Source organism: Salvelinus namaycush, chromosome 34 (genome assembly GCF_016432855.1).
Source record: "Salvelinus namaycush isolate Seneca chromosome 34, SaNama_1.0, whole genome shotgun sequence".
NCBI lineage: Eukaryota > Metazoa > Chordata > Actinopteri > Salmoniformes > Salmonidae > Salvelinus > Salvelinus namaycush.
Genome location: NC_052340.1, coordinates 21,008,193 through 21,028,070, shown reverse-complemented (window position 1 = coordinate 21,028,070; position 19,878 = coordinate 21,008,193). Strand labels below are relative to the sequence as shown.

The 19,878-nt window shown below is 46.9% G+C and overlaps 1 protein-coding gene across 1 annotated transcript in view; it reads right to left on the bottom strand.

Annotated features, from left to right (window-relative positions):
* LOC120028424 (protocadherin-16-like) overlaps positions 1 to 17,504 on the bottom strand; it is a 185,015-nt gene extending 167,511 nt beyond the window's left edge. The window contains exon 1 of the mRNA XM_038973645.1: positions 15,690 to 17,504. Within this exon, the coding sequence (XP_038829573.1) occupies positions 15,690 to 17,504 (1,815 nt within the window). The remainder of the gene's footprint in view (positions 1 to 15,689) is intronic.
* Between the last annotated feature and the right edge of the window lie 2,374 nt (positions 17,505 to 19,878).

The window sequence follows — 19,878 nt, the reverse complement described above, 5'->3', positions numbered from 1 at the left end:
CACAGCCCACTGTGACACTATACCTAACTGCATTACATCTGTGGCTTTGGGGGAAACACTAATACTGAGGAACACACTTTGAAATATCAGTGTATCAGCGCCCATATAGTGGCTCAGTGCAGTGGAGCTCAGATGAACGAATCTCAACGGTATAGTTGTCCCTCTCACAGATGGTGTGTTTTTCTGTTGGCAGGCATGGAGTTCACTGAGGCTATCATCTCCTCTCTTTTCCTCTCCTTTCCTCTCCCTTCTCCTCTTTTCCAAGTCAGTGGAATGAGTGACATTTCTAATCATCCTGAACCAAAAACACTCATTGGAAAATCCTCTGTGCAACGAGGCAACAAGGCTAGCTATTACGTTTCCTATTCAGAATCACTGTGAGCTTTGTCTATCGAACCACACCAATGAGATCCAAGGGATGAGACATGGCAGGCCAGCCATTATCAGTGATGTCTTTTCAAGGTCAGGTCTAGTGAGAGGTGAGGCCTGTGAGTTCACTCCGACTCGGACGGGTGCCAAAGCGCGGTTCAGACAGGAACCCTTTCTGGCTACAGACGAAACTGATAAATGGACAAGTTTGACTCTCAGCTCATTGCCAATCCAACAGACAAAATGCCAGCGATCAGTGGTCTTCTCAGGTTACCATGGGGTTGCTGGGGGGGGGGGGGGGGGGGGGGGGGGGCTTGCGATGACAGACAGACCATTCAGTCTGGGGGTGGTGGGCTAAACCACCGGGGTGGTGATGGGGGGTGGAATGGGTCTAGCCTGGCTTCATACCCAGTTAATGAGGTCTGAAGTGAGATCAGATAAAGGTTGGGATGGAGGGGGGGTTGGAGGGACAGAGGGAGGGAGGGAGGCAGGAAGTGAAAAAGACAAGGAGGGAGAGAGGCAGGCAGGCAATGGAGAGAATGAGGATGGAGAGAGTGGGGTGGAGGGAGGGATAGATGGAGGAAGGGATGGAGTAAAACAGGAGGAGAGACAGACGAGGAAGCCCCCCTGCCTGTGTCACCTCCGTCAACTGTGCCAGTGGCCGGCACTCGTTGGGCCTCATTTCCCCTCACGCTGCCAGGGGACCCCCTCTCGTCTTACCGCTGGAGCCATACCAACCCCCCAAAACCCCAACCCTAACCTCCCAAAAACACACAGACAGAGGGCCGAGACAGAGAGAGAGAGAGAGAGAGAGAGAGAGAGAGAGAGAGAGAGAGAGAGAGAGAGAGAGAGAGAGAGAGAGAGAGAGAGAGAGAGAGAGAGAGAGGGAGAGAGAGAGAGAGAGGGAGAGAGAGAGGGGAAGAGAGAGAGAGAGAGGAAGAGAGAGTGAGAGAGAGAGAGAGAAAGAGAGAGAGAGAGAGAGAGAGAGAGAGAGAGAGAGAGAGAGAGAGAGAGAGAGAGTGAGAGAGAGAGGGAGAAAAAGAGAGAGATGGAAGAAGAGAGAGAGAGTGAGAGAGAAAAAGAGAGAGATAGAAGGAGAGAGAGAGAGAGAGAGAGAGAGAGAGAGAGAGAGAGAGAGAGAGAGAGAGAGAGAGAGAGAGAGAGAGAGAGAGAGAGAGAGAGAAAGGGGGGAGAGCGAGAGAAAGAGAGAGAGTGAGGAGAGAAAGATGGGAGAGACAGAGAGAGAGAGGGAGAGGGAGAGGGAGAGAGAGAGCGAGAGAGAGAGAGAGGGGGGGAGAGAGAGAGGGGGAGACAGAGAGAGAGAGAGAGAGAGAGAGAGAGAGAGAGAGTTTTTGAGTTTTTATAAAACCTTTATTTTCTACTCAATTGTTAACATCAATAATGACACACTGCCTTTTCAGAAATGAAACAATAAATGTAATTCCTACACAAAATAAATAAAAATACAAAAGAACATATACATTCAACTTATTTCCTCACCAAAAAATAATTTCCCCTCCTCTACAAAACAAAGCGCTCCTTCGTATGCCCACTTCTCCTCAAACAGAGGGAGATCTTTTACAGCTGAGAAGAACTCAAAATCCACTTTTATTCTTGCTTTCACTAATCCTTTAAAAACACATCTTATATCCTTCTCATATCCCGTGTCTATCTTATGTTTCCTACTCAAAAAAATTGACATCTTAGCTTGTCCCAAAATAAAATTTAACAGTTGACATTTTCTTTTCTGTTGCTTACTATATTGAAACCCCAAAATAAAAACAGTGTTATTGAAAATCTCACCTACAGCTCTAAACAAAGATTCCAGCATTTCCAATAGAGGTTTTATCCTCTCACACTCCATAAAACAGTGAAAAATGGTTTCTCTTATATTACAAAAAGGACATCCATCTCTAACATTTGAGTTAATGACAGATACAAAAGCATTAACTGCAATAATGCCATGTAAAACCCTCCATTGCATATCACCAGTACCCTTTTGTAACGGTGGTTTGTACAGTGCTCTCCATGCTGGCTTTACCTTGTCATCAATTCCCAATTTTACCCTCCATGGAGTGTCTTTTCTATCTTTCAATTTATCTTTATTTATCACCTTGACACACCCCCTATACAAGTCCTTCCCATTCACCTCATCCAAACCCACCTCCTCCAACCCTCTCAAATCCAACAATAAACCCTTTCTCTCTGACTCTGGGATATTTGGTGTAATCCCTAGTCTTGGAAATGAGACGTCTTCATCTTGTACCTTCTTCTCGTGGCTATTAAGCATTCCCCACTCTTCCTCTGACAGAGCCTTCCTGCAGCTTCCCAGCATTTGTTCGACAATCCTTTCCGACCTCACCCCCAAATGTTCAGCCAACCGTCTTCCATCCATTAAGGCGGGCCCAGCCATGGCCATTAACTGTTTTAAGGTGATGATTTTGCCCTTCACCAGAATCTTGGAGAAATGTGGAACAGCTGCAGTTGTACAATCCAGTCTTGCCCCAAACACCAGAGGTTCCTCCAACAGCCAATGCACTGACTCCGCTGAAGTTCGTCTGGACACCTTCATTATACTCCACACTCTGAGAAGACCTCTGTAAAACGGAGGTACTCCCTCCCTAGAAATCTGTCTGCTATCAACCAGAAATAAAGCCTTCTTTAATCCTAATCCTCCAACCCTCTGTAATACAAGACCTGCCACCCCTCTCCACACCACCTTTTCCGGTCCATAAAGCAACCTTTGAATAAACTGAAACCGGAAAGCAGCAGCTCTACTAGCAAGATGTACAAGACCTTGACCCCCCTCCTCTTTTGATAAATATAAAACACTTTGTGGAACCCAATGATATTTATCCCAAAAGAAATCCACAATAATTGCCTGTATCTTAGCCAGAAGGCCAGATGGTGGTTCTAAAACTGACAACCGATGCCACAGTGCAGAGGCAATCACATAATTAACTATAATAGTGCGCCCCCTATATGACATACGAGATAATAACCAACGCCATCTCCTCATCCTCCCTTCCACCATTTCAACCACCCCACTCCAATTTTTTTCCATAGTCCCCTCATCTCCTAGGTACACTCCAAGATACTTAAAACCTCCCTTACACCATTCTAGCCCCCCTGGCAAAGCCATGATCCCTCCAGCCCATTTTCCAATCTGTAAAGCACAACTCTTTTCCCAATTTACCTTTGCAGAGGATATTCCCCTAAAACGATCAACCATTATACTCAAACTATCCACCTCCGCTTGATTTTTCACTAACACAACTACATCATCAGCATAGGCTGAGAGACAAATAGGAGGAATGTCCTCTGAAAGGTACACCCCTTCAATGCGACTTCTAATGCTATTTAGTAGTGGCTCTATAGCAATGGCATACAACATCCCTGACAAAGAACATCCCTGCCTAATACCTCTACACACTTTAAAAGGAGCACTCAAACCACCGTTAACTTTCAATACACTTTCAATGTCACCATATATCACCTTTATCATGGCAATAAAACCCGAGCTGAACCCAAACGCCTCAAGCGTGTGCCATAAATATTTATGTTCAACTCGGTCAAATGCCTTTTCCTGATCAATTGAAATTAGACCAGCATCCAACCCAATAGCCTTAGAGACGTCCAAAAAATCACGAATCAGAGAAATGTTATCCCCTATCTGCCTGCCAGGAACACAGTAGGACTGGTCCGTATGTATGATTTGCCCCATCACCTCCCTCAGCCTGTTGGACAAAGCCTTTGACAATATCTTATAATCAGTGCACAATAAAGCCACCGGCCTCCAGTTCTTCACCTCCCTAGGGTCACCCTTTTTGGGCAATAGGGTGAGGACAGCCCTTCTGCAGCTTATTGGTAGTAACCCTCCGGTTAAACTATCATTAACTACCTCAAGCCAATCCTCTCCCAACATAGCCCAAAAAGACTTAAAAAAGTCAACGGGAAGCCCATCAATGCCTGGTGCCCTTCCATTTTCCATGCCTTTTAATGCAGTGTATAACTCCTGCAAAGACAATGGTTGCTCCAGCTCAACCTGCGCTTCTGCAGCCACCTTTGGGAGCCCATCACAGAACTGCTGTGTCACTGTTTTATCCTCTTTGTACTCACACTTATAGAGCTCAGCATAGAACTCTACTGCCCTCTTTCTAATTTCACTCGGGCTAGTGAGCTCTTGTCCAACAGCTGATTTGAGACAATGAATAATTTTTCTTTGTCCATTCTTTTTCTCTAAACCAAAGAAAAACTTGGATGAGGCATCCATTTCAGATATTCCCTGAAACTTACTTCTCACCAATGCCCCCTGTGCTCTGATACCCAGCAGGTCTGCCAATGCAGCTTTTCTCCTCTTGAGGGCCTGCGTATGGCCTCGATTTCCTGTGGTCTCAACCAACGTCATGAGTTCCACTATTTCAACCTCTAAGGCTTTCATTGATCTGGTGATATCCTTGGTGACATTCCTCGTGTATTGATTACAGAATTGTTGAATCTGGATTTTCCCTATATCCCACCACTGTTGAAGGGATACAAAACTGTCCTTTTTAGACCTCCACCTCTCCCACAAAAAACTGAAACATTTCCTGAAATGAGCATCACTCAATAAAGTTATATTAAAATGCCAGTATGCACTTTTGGGTTTTACATCATTAATGAACACCACCTCTGTTATTAAACAATGATCAGAAAATCCCACTGGGGTTATCACACTTGATTTACAGACCTGAGATTGATGCTCAAAACAATAAAACCTATCTAACCTAGCCATAGAGATGGTGTTCTCTCTCACATGCGCCCAGGTGTACTGCCTTGTGCCTCCATTTTGACTCCGCCAAATATCACACAGTTCATGTGTTACAATGAGGCGTTTTAAAAAAATCCTTGAAGCTATATGAGGTTCTTGGTGATTTCTATCTAAATCGCTGACTGTGCAGTTGAAATCCCCAGCAATAAATAAATAATCCTCTTTATTACATTTCTCAATGGTATTTGATAATGTCTCTAAAAAACATACCCTCTCAACTGTCACCACTGGGGCATATACATTTATCAGACACATAGTGATGTTTTCATACCTTGCTCTGACTTTTAATAACCTCCCCTCAACTATCTCCTCAACCTCATAAGACAAAGGCAAAAACCCTTTTGAGAACAAAATAGCCACACCCCCACTTTTTGAGTTTTTATGACTACACACCACTGTCCCCCCCCACTCCTGTTGCCACATAACTTCATTTTCCAAATTACTATGCGTTTCTTGTAAAAAAATTATGTCACTTCCCTTTCCCCTAATTAACTCATACACTATGGCTCTTTTTTTACCATCTCTTCCCCCATTTACGTTTAAAGAAGAAATCTTAAAACTGCTCATGTATGAAAAAAATATACAGAGGATGATACAGCCACCACATCTCTTTACAGAGTTAAAACTGCAACTAAACTCTTTCATTTTCTTTCGAATTTACATCACTTATCACTCTCGTGACCACTTTCTTGAGTCTAGCAATTTCAGGGCTTTTCAACCCTCCTCCTGTAATTTTTGACATCAGAAACTTTGCTGATTCAATAAACAATTCACTTTCAGGGAAAAAATCATTTACATTGTAATCTTGCATATATTTCTTCCCTTTTGTCACCTTTAGAAATTGACGTATCTTCTCTATTCCATATCTCCCTTCCACCCCATTTGTCTCACTATATTGTTGTGACGCGTCAGATGACTCACTCTCGCTATCCTCCCCAGAAGAAAACTCCACCATCTCTACCACTTGTTCATCTTCAACTGACTTATCACTCTCTACCTTTCTCTTAGAACTAGACCCTTCACCCCCCCTTACATTCTTCCTTTTACTCCTCGGTATTTTGAAAACATCTGCTTCTTTTTCAACCTCCTCTTGCCCTCCAATTTCATTCTCCAGCACCACCTCAGCGACGGCAGTCGCAATCTCACCACCTGTTTCCAATCCCTCATTTTTCTGATCTACCACAATTTCCACCTTATCCACAATGCCTTCTTCTCCTACTTTTCCAACCACATCTGCCCACCTTCTCCCTTCCCCTGCACCCTTAGCATTTTCATCCCCTCGCGTTGGTGCGTTATTTGCACCAGCACTATAACTACTACCGGTCTCAGCGCGCTCATTCTCGGGACAACTGCGCACCAAATGCCCCTCTCTTCCACAACCAAAACATTTCATTGATTCAGTCGAAGCGTAAAATACGTAATCAAATCCATCAATCTTAAAACTGAACGCTAAATTCAGTTCATCTACGTCCTTTTTTAAGATCATATGCACTTGCCTCCTATGAGACACGACATGTTTCAGCAACGGAGATTTGCATCCAAAAAGAACCTTCTTTATTGTAGATACGATTTGACCATGACGAGATAATTCTCGCTGCAACACTTCATCTCTAACAAAAGGTGGCACGTTAGAAAGTATCACTTTTTTCGCCGGATTCATAAGCGGAAACACCTGCGTCTGTGTCTCCCGTAACACAACACCCGTCTCAACTATTTTATTCACCTTTTCAATAGAATCTAAGAAGATCACTACAGCGCTATTCATCCTTGAGGCTGATTTTATGCTATCATACCCAATGATCGCACCCACAGCAAGACTACATTCTTCTACTGAACACCCGGCCTCGGCTAGAATCTTCACTCCATGCCTCCGACTAAGTTTTTCAAACTCTACACATCCGCGAGTGGCCATTTCAACCAGCCCCACCCGCTGGTTGTGCCCTCGCGAAAAAACACACAAACAACCTCAACGATCCCACCACCCTTATACGTGCTTAATGATAGTTAAACAATATACCCTTAAAACAACTAAACTAATCAATATATATATATATACATACAAAAACCCAATAGAGTGAAAAGAATTTCCATTCGCTCTCACAAACACTCCTGCTTGACGACTCACTCCCAGCATGCACTCCGAAGAGAGAGAGAGAGAGAGAGAGAGAGAGAGAGAGAGAGAGAGAGGGAGAGGGAGAGAGAGAGAGAGAGAGGGGGGGGAGACAGAGAGAGAGAGAGAGAGAGAGAGAGAGAGAGGAGAGAGAGGAGAGACAGAGAGATAGACACACACAGATCCACACACAGATCTTGTGAAGTACTGGTTCTTTACCAACAGAATCAGTCATAAATAAACATGAAAGATGAAAGATGCATCAAATGAAACAGCTCTCTGCCAAACACAAACCCAAATGGCACCCTATTCCTATATATAGTGTACTACTTTTGACCAGGGCCGATAGGAAATATATAGGGAATAGGGTGCCATTGGGGACACATACCTTGGTCCAGATTAATGATGTACTCAAGACTCAAAGGGCTAACAAGCACCTTTCCACTCTTGCCTCCCTCCATTAAACTCCTTAAGAAAGGGAATCATGATCAAATGTATCAATTCTGCAGCTGCCAAAACTGAAAGAGCTCTTTCTACTTCTATGAAGTCTCCAGTATAGAGTGGAGCTGCCCCCCACTCCCCAGGCTCATGTCCTGTCTGAGAGAGAGTCGTGTGAATAGACCATGGTCACAGAGAAGAGTCTTCCGGCTGCAGAGGAATACATTGCCACTGTGGCTGTGTGGCTCCCATTCTGCAGCCCTTTCATCCAGCCACTACAGTGTGTGTGTGTGTGTGTGTGTGTGTGTGTGTGTGTGTGTGTGTGTGTGTGTGTGTGTGTGTGTGTGTGTGTGTGTGTGTGTGTGTGTGTGTGTGTGTGTGTGTGTGTGTGTGTGTGTGTGTGTGTGTGTGTGTGTGTGTGTGTGTGCTCAGGAGTGGGAGCTTACATGTGTTCCTTCCCCCTGCTGGAACAAAGCTCTATCCTGACTGGTAATGTTCCATTATGGAACACAAGGGGATTAAATAAGCATTTGAGACTGGTAACACACTCGTAGGGTAAGAACACATGTATGCTGAGTGTTTCTATCCTATAATGTAGAGCACGTTGAGCACCTGGTGGAAAATCGCTATATAAATCCAATTCATTATTACAATCCTCATTATTACAAAGCAGCATATTGTGGACTCTACATAAAGAGACCTATTGTAGGTATAGCCAATCACTGTATGTTTCATTCTCTCTAATCACCAACTACCTTATAAAGACGACACACTGTGCATCCCAATAAACCCTATCCCCTATACAATGCACTACTAGTGCACTAAATAGGAAATAGGGTGAAATTTGTCACAGACACAGCATAAGGGCATGATGCTTATAGGGGAAATTAAATGGAATTAATGTCACCTCATAAAGAGACCATAATGCAGTTATATTCCTCTACTGCCACAAGTAACAACCTCTCTTAGGCAGAGAGAAAGAGACAGAGAGAGAAACAGACAGAGACAGAGACAGAGACAGAGAGAGAGACAGAGACAGAGAGAGAGAGACGAAGAGACAGAGACAAAGAAAGATAGACACAGAGACAGAGAGATGAAGAGACAGAGAGAGAAACAGAGAGAGAGAGAGAGAGAGCGAGAGAGAGAGAGAGAGAGACAAAGAGAGAGAGAAAGAGAGAGCGAAAACAGAGAGAGAGAGAGGGAGAGAGAGAGACAGAGACAGAGAGAGAGACGAAGAGACAGAGACAAAGAAAGACAGAGACAGAGACAGAGAGATGAAGAGACAGAGAGAGAGAGAGAGAGAGAGAGAGAGAGAGAGAGAGAGAGAGAGAGAGAGAGAGAGAGACAGAGACAGAGAGAGAGACAGAGACAGAGAGACGAAGAGACAGAGACAAAGAAAGATAGACACAGAGACAGAGAGATGAAGAGACAGAGAGAGAAACAGAGAGAGAGAGAGAGAGAGAGAGAGAGAGAGAGGGAGACAAAGAGAGAGAGAAAGAGAGAGAGAGAGACAGAGAGAGAGAGGGAGAGAGAGAGACAGAGACAGAGAGAGAGAGACGAAGAGACAGAGACAAAGAAAGACAGAGACAGAGACAGAGAGATGAAGAGACAGAGAGAGAGAGAGAGAGAGAGAGAGAGAGAGAGAGAGAGAGAGAGAGAGAGAGAGAGAGAGAGAGAGAGAGAGAGACAGAGAGAGAGAGAGACAGAGAGAGAGAGAGAGAGAGAGACACAGAGAGAGAGAGAGACAGAGAGAGAGAGAGAGAAAGACAGAGCGAGAGAGAGAGAGAGAGAGAGAGAGAGAGAGAGAGAGAGAGAGAGAGAGAGAGAGAGAGAGAGAGAGAGAGAGAGAGAGAGAGAGAGAGAGAGAGAGAGAGACATAGTGTGTTAAGACTGATCATGAACTGCTGTTAGAGAAACATAGAGGGAGCAGAAACCCTAAACCTTACCCACTTCAAAATGCTGGACTGATGATCACAATACCCCTATTGTAATGGCTGTTGGACAGTATTGAGTGTGTGGAAAAATGGGCAGTGGGAATTACTTGCACGGAGAGAAAAGGCAGTCGGTCGGTCATCAGATGTGGAGCTGGGATGTGGAGCTGCTGGCACCCTGAACATACACACACATGAACAAACACACACCCAGAGCCAAGCCGTCTGGCATCACATGGCACGCCAAGTACACTTCTACAGCCGCCAAGCAGGACTAAGACAGGCCAGGGAGGCCCCACACACACAGACACACACACACACACACACGCACACACACATACATGCAGACAGGGCAGAGAGTGGCTGGCTTTGAAGAAGTGTTGCATGCTGGGAGCCTGGAGGCTGCTGATGGAGCATTTCCTACCCAGAGGGCCGAGCGGTATACATCCTACCCAGACAGGTAGTGGCAGTTTGCTTGGCGAGGTGGGGGTGTGTGAGGGGGAGTTGGGTGATGGGGTAGTAGGGGGATGAGATTTGTTAGAGACTGAGGCTACGTCCCAAATGGCACACTATCATCTACATTACGTACTACTTTTGACCAGGGCCTATAGGGTAGTACACTATGTAGGTTGGGATGCAGTCTGAGAGAAGCACTAGACAGCAGGGCGTAAACACGTAAACACGCAACACGTAAAGGAAAAGATGATAGAATAACATAGAAGTGCTTGACATCATAAATATTCTTAACCATAACCAATACCTGTATCTGTACTCATCCTTACTGGCAACAGGTGTACTGTTTATATTTAGGTGCAGGAGCTCCACAATACTTTTGAGCTAATATTCTATAAGAGGAACAGGAGCTCAAGCAGTTGAAAATGTGAGGTGCCGGTACTCAGCCCCTGTGAGCTCCTGCCCAAGTAAAACACCAGGCCTCCCTCTATCCCCCTCTCTTCCTCTAGTTCCCTCTCTCTCACACTTCCCTGCCTCCCTCTAGTTCCTCTCTCCCACACTTCCCTGCCTCCCTCTATCCCCCTCTCTTCCTCTAGTTCCTCACTCCCACACTTCCCTGCCTCCCTCTATCCCCCTCTCTCCCTCTAGTTCCCTCTCTCTCACACTTCCCTGCCTCCCTCTATCCCCCTCTCTCCCTCTAGTTCCCTCTCTCTCACACTTCCCTGCCTCCCTCTAGTTCTTCTCTCCCACACTTCCCTGCCTCCCTCTATCCCCCTCTCTTCCTCTAGTTCCTCACTCCCACACTCCCCTGCCTCCCTCTATCCCCCTCTCTCCCTCTAGTTCCCTCTCTCTCACACTTCCTTGCCTCCCTCTATCCCCCTCTCTCCCTCTAGTTCCCTCTCTCTCACACTTCCCTGCCTCCCTCTAGTTCTTCTCTCCCACACTTCCCTGCCTCCCTCTATCCCCCTCTCTCCCTCTAGTTCCCTCTCTTCCACACTTCCCTGCCTCCCTCTAGTTCCTTCTCTCCCACACTTCCCTGCCTCCCTCTATCCCCCTCTCTCCCTCTAGTTCCTCACTCCCACACTTTCCTGCCTCCCTCTATCCCCCTCTCTCCCTCTAGTTCCCTCTCTTCCACACTTCCCTGCCTCCCTCTAGTTCCTCTCTCCCACACTTCCCTGCCTCCCTCTACCCCCTCTCTTCCTCTAGTTCCTCTCTCCCACACTTCCCTGCCTCCCTCTATCCCCCTCTCTTCCTCTAGTTCCTCTCTCCCACACTTCCCTGCCTCCCTCTATCCCCCTCTCTTCCTCTAGTTCCTCACTCCCACACTTCCCTGCCTCCCTCTATCCCCCTCTCTTCCTCTAGTTCCCTCTCTTCCACACTTCCCTGCCTCCCTCTAGTTCCCTCTCTCCCACACTTCCCTGCCTCCCTCTATCCCCCTCTCTCCCTCTAGTTCCTCACTCCCACACTTCCCTGCCTCCCTCTATCCCCCTCTCTCCCTCTAGTTCCCTCTCTTCCACACTTCCCTGCCTCCCTCTAGTTCCTCTCTTCCACACTTCCCTGCCTCCCTCTATCCCCCTCTCTTCCTCTATTTCCTCTCTCCCACACTTCCCTGCCTCCCTCTATCCCCCTCTCTTCCTCTAGTTCCTCACTCCCACACTTCCCTGCCTCCCTCTATCCCCCTCTCTTCCTCTAGTTCCTCACTCCCACACTTCCCTGCCTCCCTCTAGTTCCTCTCTCCCACACTTCCCTGCCTCCCTCTATCCCCCTCTCTTCCTCTAGTTCCTCACTCCCACACTTTCCTGCCTCCCTCTATCCCCCTCTCTCCCTCTAGTTCCCTCTCTTCCACACTTCCCTGCCTCCCTCTAGTTCCCTCTCTCCCACACTTCCCTGCCTCCCTCTATCCCCCTCTCTTCCTCTAGTTCCTCACTCCCACACTTTCCTGCCTCCCTCTATCCCCCTCTCTCCCTCTAGTTCCCTCTCTTCCACACTTCCCTGCCTCCCTCTAGTTCCTCTCTCCCATACTTCCCTGCCTCCCTCTATCCCCCTCTCTCCCTCTAGTTCCCTCACTCCCACACTTCCCTGCCTCCCTCTAGTTCCTCTCCCCTACAAATCTTACTCCCTCTCCCCCTCACCCCTCCCTCTCCCTGGGGCAGTCACTGGTCCAAGATCCCATCTGCACAGCCCTCTGTTAGCCCAGCAGAGAGCTTCCAAACCCTGCCATCTCAACCCCTCTCCCCTAAACCCAACCCCAACTCATCCAAACCCTGGCCGTCTCAGCCCCATCACCAACCGGTCTCCCCTAAACCCAACCCCAACTCATCCAAACCCTGTCTGTCTCAGCCCCTTCCCCCAAGCCCTCTCCCCTAAACCCAACCCCAACTCATCCAAACCCTGGCCGTCTCAGCCCCATCCCAAAACCCTCTCCCCTAAACCCAACCCCAACTCATCCAAACCCTGGCCGTCTCAGCCCCATCTCAAACCCCTCTCCCCTAAACCCAACCCCAACTCATCCAAACTATGGCCGTCTCAACCCCATCCCCAACCCCTCTCCCCTAAACCCAACCCCAACTCATCCAAACCCTGGCCGTCTCAGCCCCATCCCAAAACCCTCTCCCCTAAACCCAACCCCAACTCATCCAAACCCTGGCCGTCTCAGCCCCATCCTCAAACCCCTCTCCCCTAAACCCAACCCCAACTCATCCAAACTATGGCCGTCTCAACCCCATCCCCAACCCCTCTCCCCTAAACCCAACCCCAACTCATCCAAACCCTGTCTGTCTCAGCCCCTTCCCCCAACCCCTCTCCCCTAAACCCAACCCCAACTCATCCAAACCCTGGCCGCCTCAGCCCCATCACCAACCGGTCTCCCCTAAACCCAACCACAACTCATCCAAACTATGGCCGTCTCAACCCCAGCCCCATCTCAGGCACATAGATGCTCGTGAAACAGGAATTAAATGGAACTCTAACTGTAATACTGGTCTCTAGAAACAGTTCCTTCTTTCCCCCGAGCGCTCCTGTATGTTACAGGGTCTGGTTGCGGCAGCAGCAGCAGCATTGAAGTCTGGAAGAAACAGCGACTGATAAAAAGCAGAAGAAAAAAAAACGAATGGTCTTTTTCTCATAACTGACACAACAACAACCTGGGAAAACGATATCTCTTAATGAGGCGTAATTACGGTTTTGACCCTGCAGCGGGATCTGGCCTGGAGGCCCTGTAGCGAATTTAGCGGGCCTGTGGTTTGTTAATGGTTTGCTTCTTTTTTGTATACCATACCCATTTCTGCTTAAGGTGTCTTTTGTTGAGGTGTGACATGTGACATGTCTTTTTGTCAGATAAAGCCCTACCATATCCTCCTCCAGCTGAATTAGGTAAATAAAGTGGAAGCCTCTTTTGTCTTCAGCTGTCAGAGGGGCCTTGCACTGTCCCAGTTACCTTGGAAACCTTGGAGAGGTGAAGGAGAGGACAGCCAGAAGAGAAGAGATCCTCCAGCTCTGCAGACACCAGGTAAACGCCTCACTTAGGTCGTGTCCCAAATGGCACCCTATTACCTATGTAGGGCACTATGTGTAGGGCACTATAAATAGGGAATGGGGTGCTATTTGGGACACATCCTTAGCCTTTCTCCAACCTAAACCCACTCACTTCACTTTCTCCACTCTAAACTCTCTTATCCTCTACAATCCAATCTAAACAGCTAAAACGTTAAAATAACACTTAATGCCTGACAATACAGCAGCAAAATCCAACATATCCCTTTTCCATCTGTGTAGTACAATGCATTTGGAAAGTATTCAGACCCCTTGACACATTTTGTTAGATTATAGCCTTATTCTAAAATGGATATTGTTTTTTAAATCTACACACAATAACCCCCAGGTTTTTAGAATTTTTTGCAAATGTATTTAAAAATATATATATATCACATATACATAAGTATTCAGACCCTTTACTCACTACTTTGTTAAGCACCTTTGGCAGTGATTACAGTCTTGCGTCATCTTGGGTATGACGCTACAAACTTGGCACACCTGTATTTGGGGAGTTTCTCCCATTCTTCTCTGCAGATCCTATCAAGCTCTGTCAGGTTGGATGGGGAGCGTTGCTGCACAGCTATTTTCAGGTCTCTCCAGAGATGTTTCGATCGGGTTCAAGTCTGGGCTCTGACTGGACCACTCAAAGACATTCAAAGACTTCTTGGCTGTCTTCTTAGGGTCGTTGTCCTGTTGGAAGGTGAACCTTCGCCCCAGTCTGAGGTCCTGAGCGCTCTGGAGCCGGTTTTCATCAAGGATCTCATTGTACTTTGTGCCGTTCATCTTTCCCTTGATCCTGACTAGTCTCCCAGTCCCTGCCGCTGAAAAACATCCCCACAGCATAATGCTGCCAACACCTTCACCTTAGGGAAGGTGCCAGGTTTCCGCTTGGCATTCAGCCCAAAGAGTTCAATCTTGGTTTCATCAGACCAGAGAATCTTGTTCCTCATGGTCTGTGAGTCCTTTAGGTGCCTTCTGGCAAAAGCCTTTTATTGATGAATGGCTTCCTTCTGGCCACTCTACCATAAAGGCCTGATTGGTGGAGTGCTGCAGAGATGGTTGTCCTTCTGGAAGGTTCTCCCATCTCCACAGAGGAACTCTGGAGCTCTGTCAGAGTGACCACCGGGTCTTGGTCACCTCCCTGACCAAGGCCCTTCTCCCCCGATTGCTCAGTTTGGCCATGCGGCCAGCTCTAGGAATAGTCTTCGTGGTTCCAAACTGTGTTCTTGGGGACCTTCAATGCTGCATAAATGTTTTTGTACCCTTCCCCAGATCTGTGCCTCGACACAATCCTGTCTCGGAGCTCTACAGACAATTCCTTCAACCTCATGGCTTGGTTTTTGCACTGACATGCACTGTCAACTGTCTGACCTTATATATACAGGTGTGTGCCTTTCAAAATCATGTCCAATCAATTTAATTTACCACAGGAGGACTCCAATCAAGTTGTAGAAACATCTCAAGGATGATCAATGGAAACAGGACACACCTGAGCTCAATTTCGAGTCTCATAGCAAAGGGTCTGAATACTTATGTAAATAAGATATTTCAGTTTTTATTTTTAATACATTTTCAAAAAAATCTAAAAACCTGCTTTCACTTTGTCATTATGGGATATTGTGTGTAGATTGGTGAGGGACATTTTTTGTAAATACATTTTTAGAATAAGGCTGTAACTTAACTAAATGTGGAAAAAGGGAAGAGGTCTGAATACTTTCCGAATGCACTGTATTTCTCCTCTAGGTAATGGTCTCTCCATATCCCTTCAAAATGATTTCAGAACTTCAGACCCCTATCAACCCCCAATGGTAGTTCTCTTTCCAATGTAGTCTTCATTTGGCATTTGGTATTTCCCAGTTCGTATACCAAAAACCTAGCAGCTTGCATACATACAAGTTACAGATATCTGACTTCACATGAACAAAATGCAGCAGATAAGTCTTTCAAGACTTGTAGTAGTAGCAACTAAAATTGTTGAAACTCTCTAATGCGAGATTCACCTGTCGACAGGTTGACTAGAAGAACAGAATAGATAATGTCCTACCTCTAGGATGCAGGTCCCAGCGGCCGTGTTCTCCTTGATGGATACGTTGTAGAAGTTGGTACCGAACACAGGTTCGTTGTCGTTAATATCCTGCAGCACCACATGGACCAGAGCTGTGGAGGACAGGGAAGGCCTCCCTCCGTCTGTAGCCACCACTGTCACATTCGGCCTGGGCTGCGACTCGTAATCCAGCTGGGAGAGTGTGGTGATGATCCCTGTTACTGGGTCTATGGTGAACCACTGGGCCTGGTTCTCATCCTGGCCGGCCTGGCCATCCTGGAGGAGGCTGTATGTGATGTCTCCATTGGGCCCCTGGTCTTTGTCTCTAGCCGTGACCTGCAATACGAAGCTCCCTGGGAACACCACCTCAGGTATGACCTGTCTGTACTGCTGCTGATCAAACAGAGGAGGGTTGTCGTTGACGTCAGTGACTTGTATCGTAAAGGAGGACTCAGCCCTGAGAGGAGGGGTGCCTGCGTCTGTAGCCATCACCCTGAGTTCGTATGTGTCCCTCTCCTCTCGGTCCAGGATCTGGTCCACACACATCAGGTAGATGATGTTGTCCTTGGTGGTCAGGGCAAACTTCCCGTCCCCTCCTTCCAAGGAGACGTTGACATTGGCGTATTCTCCGTAGTCTGGGTCGGTGACGGAGATGCGGGCGACATACTGGCCAGGCTGGGCGCCCTCGGAGATCTGTGGGGAGCCGTCTTCACTGAGGAAGATGATGGTCATGGTGGGCTGGTTGTCATTGTAGTCCCGTACGTGGATTGTAACGAAGGCGTTGGTAACCTCGGGCTGCGTGGCGTTATCCCTTGCCTGGACCACAAGCTCGTGGACCCTCCGCATCTCAAAGTCCAGCGGCTTGTTGAGCGTGATGACACCCGTACGAGAGTCAATGACGAAGTAGCGCTCCGGGTCGCTCTGCCTGCGGTTGATCTCGTACAGAACCAGACCGTTGTCTCCCTGGTCGACGTCAGAGGCAAAGACTTGGAGGATGTTGCTACCCGGCTGCAGATTCTCTGAGATAATGGCGTGGTAGCGACTCTGGTTGAAGACTGGAGCGTTGTCATTGATATCCTGAACCGTCACATCTAGCACCATCTGACCAGTCCTCTTAGGGGAGCCTCCATCAAACGCCTCCAAGGATAACGTATAAGATGGTCTGGTCTCACTGTCCAGAAGAGTGTTGACCACCAGGTCCAGATAGAGAACCTGGTTGGATCCTCTCCGGGTCTCCAGGAGAAAAGCCTGGCCGGGGTTCCCATCTTTGATGAGGTATCCCTGGGTAGTCAGTTGGCCTTTGTCCCCATCCACCGCCGGCTCTAGGGGGAACCTGGTTCCCACCGCCGTCATCTCCGGGATCTTGAACGCCGCTCTCCTCCGGGGGAATGTAGGAGCATGGTCATTGATGTCATTCACTGTGATGGTCACTTCAACGGTCACGCCCGTCATAGTCACTGCAATGAAGTTGTACCGGTCCCTCAGCTCATGGTCCAACACCTTGGCTGTCTTGATGATGCCCGTGCTCTCATCTATGTCCAGGTCACTCCCGACCCCGGTGCCCTCGTGGTCTGAAATGAAGTAAAGACTTGCGGTGACACCAGGCGGTAACCCAGCGCTGATGTCCCCTACGATGGTCCCGGCAGGCTGTTCCTCATCCAGCTGGAGCTCCAGGTTTCCCAGGACGGTGGAGGAGTGGACGGCGATCAGCTCCAGGAGGATGTAGGCCAGCAGCAGGACCTCTCGGCTCCACCGGCCATCACCCTGCAGTGACCTCGACACAGACCGCCCCAAACCCTTGGCCTCGGTCTTCATTCTGAAAGCTTCTTCCTAAACCTGAGAGGGAAACAGAGAGGTGGGATAAATGTTAGTGTAGTGTACTGATCGTTACTTCCTGACAATGTGTGCGTCCCATTTGACACCATATTCCCTACACAGTCCACTTCTTTTGACCAGAGTCAAGGTGCCAGAGTCAAGGTGCCCTTTTGGAGTTAGCCCAAGAAAACCTCTCAGCTGTTTGTCCTGTTTGTCAGGTCATGTAATCAGGAAACATTCCTGGCTCCTCTTATGACCTGATCCAGCAACAAAAGCGGAGTGCTTTTTATTGGCATAACAAAGAGAGGGGACAGACTTTTTCAGTCCATTTGGTGAACTGTGTAAAGATGAAGGAAAATGCTTTAAGGTCAGTTTTCACATGTGCTTTACAGGCAGGGGTCCCAACCAATGCATATAATAGATCCCTTGCATCACGTCATTTTCATCCCCTCCCTCCAGTCACCTAATAAGTTCCTTTGGCATAACAGAGAACCCTCTACTAGATAACAGTCCAGACCACAGACAAGACCACCTGGGTTGAAATCTTTCAAATACTTTGTTTGCTCTAGCCTGCCTTGAATGGCAGGTGGGCATGGTTAGCAGTTCTGGTACAATTATATTGGTCCAGTAAGACAGGCAAGCTCAATCCAGTAAAGATAAAGTATTTGAAATTATTTTGAAAAGTATTTGAACCCAGATCTCCCGCAGGCGTACGTTAGAACCACAGAGAGAGACGGTTTATGGTCTCAACATTCAGTTCTAATCAGAGAGACAGGTCCAAATGCAGCCAGGCTCTCTGGTCTGTAACACTACCCTCTAGAGCTACTGTGTGTGTGTGTGTGTGTGTGTGCGTGCGTGCGTGCGTGCGTGCGTGCGTGCGTGCGTGCGTGCGTGCGTGCGTGCGTGCGTGCGTGCGTGCGTGCGTGCGTGCGTGCGTGCGTGCGTGCATGTGTGTGTGTGTGCGCGCGTGCGTGCGTGTGTGTGTGTATATGTATTTAGCCAGTTTTCTAAAGCACATGCACATCTAGGACCAGGGTATGTGTTTGCATGTATGAAACCAGGTCAAGAGGAAGGGAGACTGCTGGATTTACGAGACTGCTGACGAGTACTCACAGACAGACTGAGTGTGAGCTCTTATAGAGGGACCGTATTTGAAAAGCTCTTTACAATATTGAGTTGTCCCTGAGCCCATATTTCTATTGGGATGTTAACTTGAGGAATGTCCTTCCCAGGTCAATGTGTGGAGAGTAAACCAGGGCCCAGAAACGTAAAGCTGTGTTATAGCGTCAGAGAGATAAACACTTTATCTACTTGTTTTGAGAGGCGTAAAACTCCTGACATTTTCCTGTGATATATGCCCTTAAAATGGTTCATGAAACTTCTGAAATGTCGGTCAGCTGCCTTTAAATAATAAATTACACCTTTGGCAAATCAGGTAATTATGTCAGAAGTGAAAGTGTCTTCTTGGCTCCTGTAACCTATATTTCATTACTCACAAGTGATTCTGAGTCCATAAATTTGGCGGATATTGAGAGCACATTTCTGCTTTTGCCTTAGTCTTTGTGATGGGTCTAACCTTTTTACAAGACTCAATGGTTAACTCCATGGTGGCTCTGTATGGAATAAAAACAAATAACACTTTAAAGAAATATTGTTAAATAAAGTGCATGGAAGTTAAAAAGGGGCCAAATCTCTGTTTCTGAGCTGAGTATTTCTTAACATAAAAGGTGGAAAAGTGGAAGTTAGAAATTGTGGAAAGTCGTCAGATACATTCTATTGTATACATAACAGAGCTCTGTCTAAGGGCCAGAAATAACTTTTGATAGTACAGTGAACTGTTCAGTATATAGTTTGGGAACTGTTGTGAAATAGCACAGTTAGAAATAGAAATCAAACTGGATGGACATCCGAAATAGAGGAAGGACTAAGAACAAACAAGAGAGAGCTATTGTAAAGTAGACTGTGTCTGTAAAATGTGTATAAGATGTATAAATTGAAGGTAAAAGCCGAAGTGTTTATTAGTTTACTCCAATTGGGGGATCGGTGGTAGGGTTTGCGGGGAATAATAATAAAGGTATATTCTTTAAAAAAGTATGTATGTCTATATAGGTATGTGTATGTATATACTGTATGTGTATATGTATGCATGCGTGTATGGATATATTTAACAAAAAAATATATGGGGGATTGGAAATGATGCAGACAATTACGTTGATGGAAGCAACATTCTTTCCGCAATATTAAGCTGATCTACCCCTTAAATTTTTTAAATAAAATAAATAAATAAATAAAAAACTGTTCAGGGGGATATCCTTAACAATACATCCTGACTCTCTCTGTAGTTTTCCGATTATTTAAGACATAACAGCCAAGA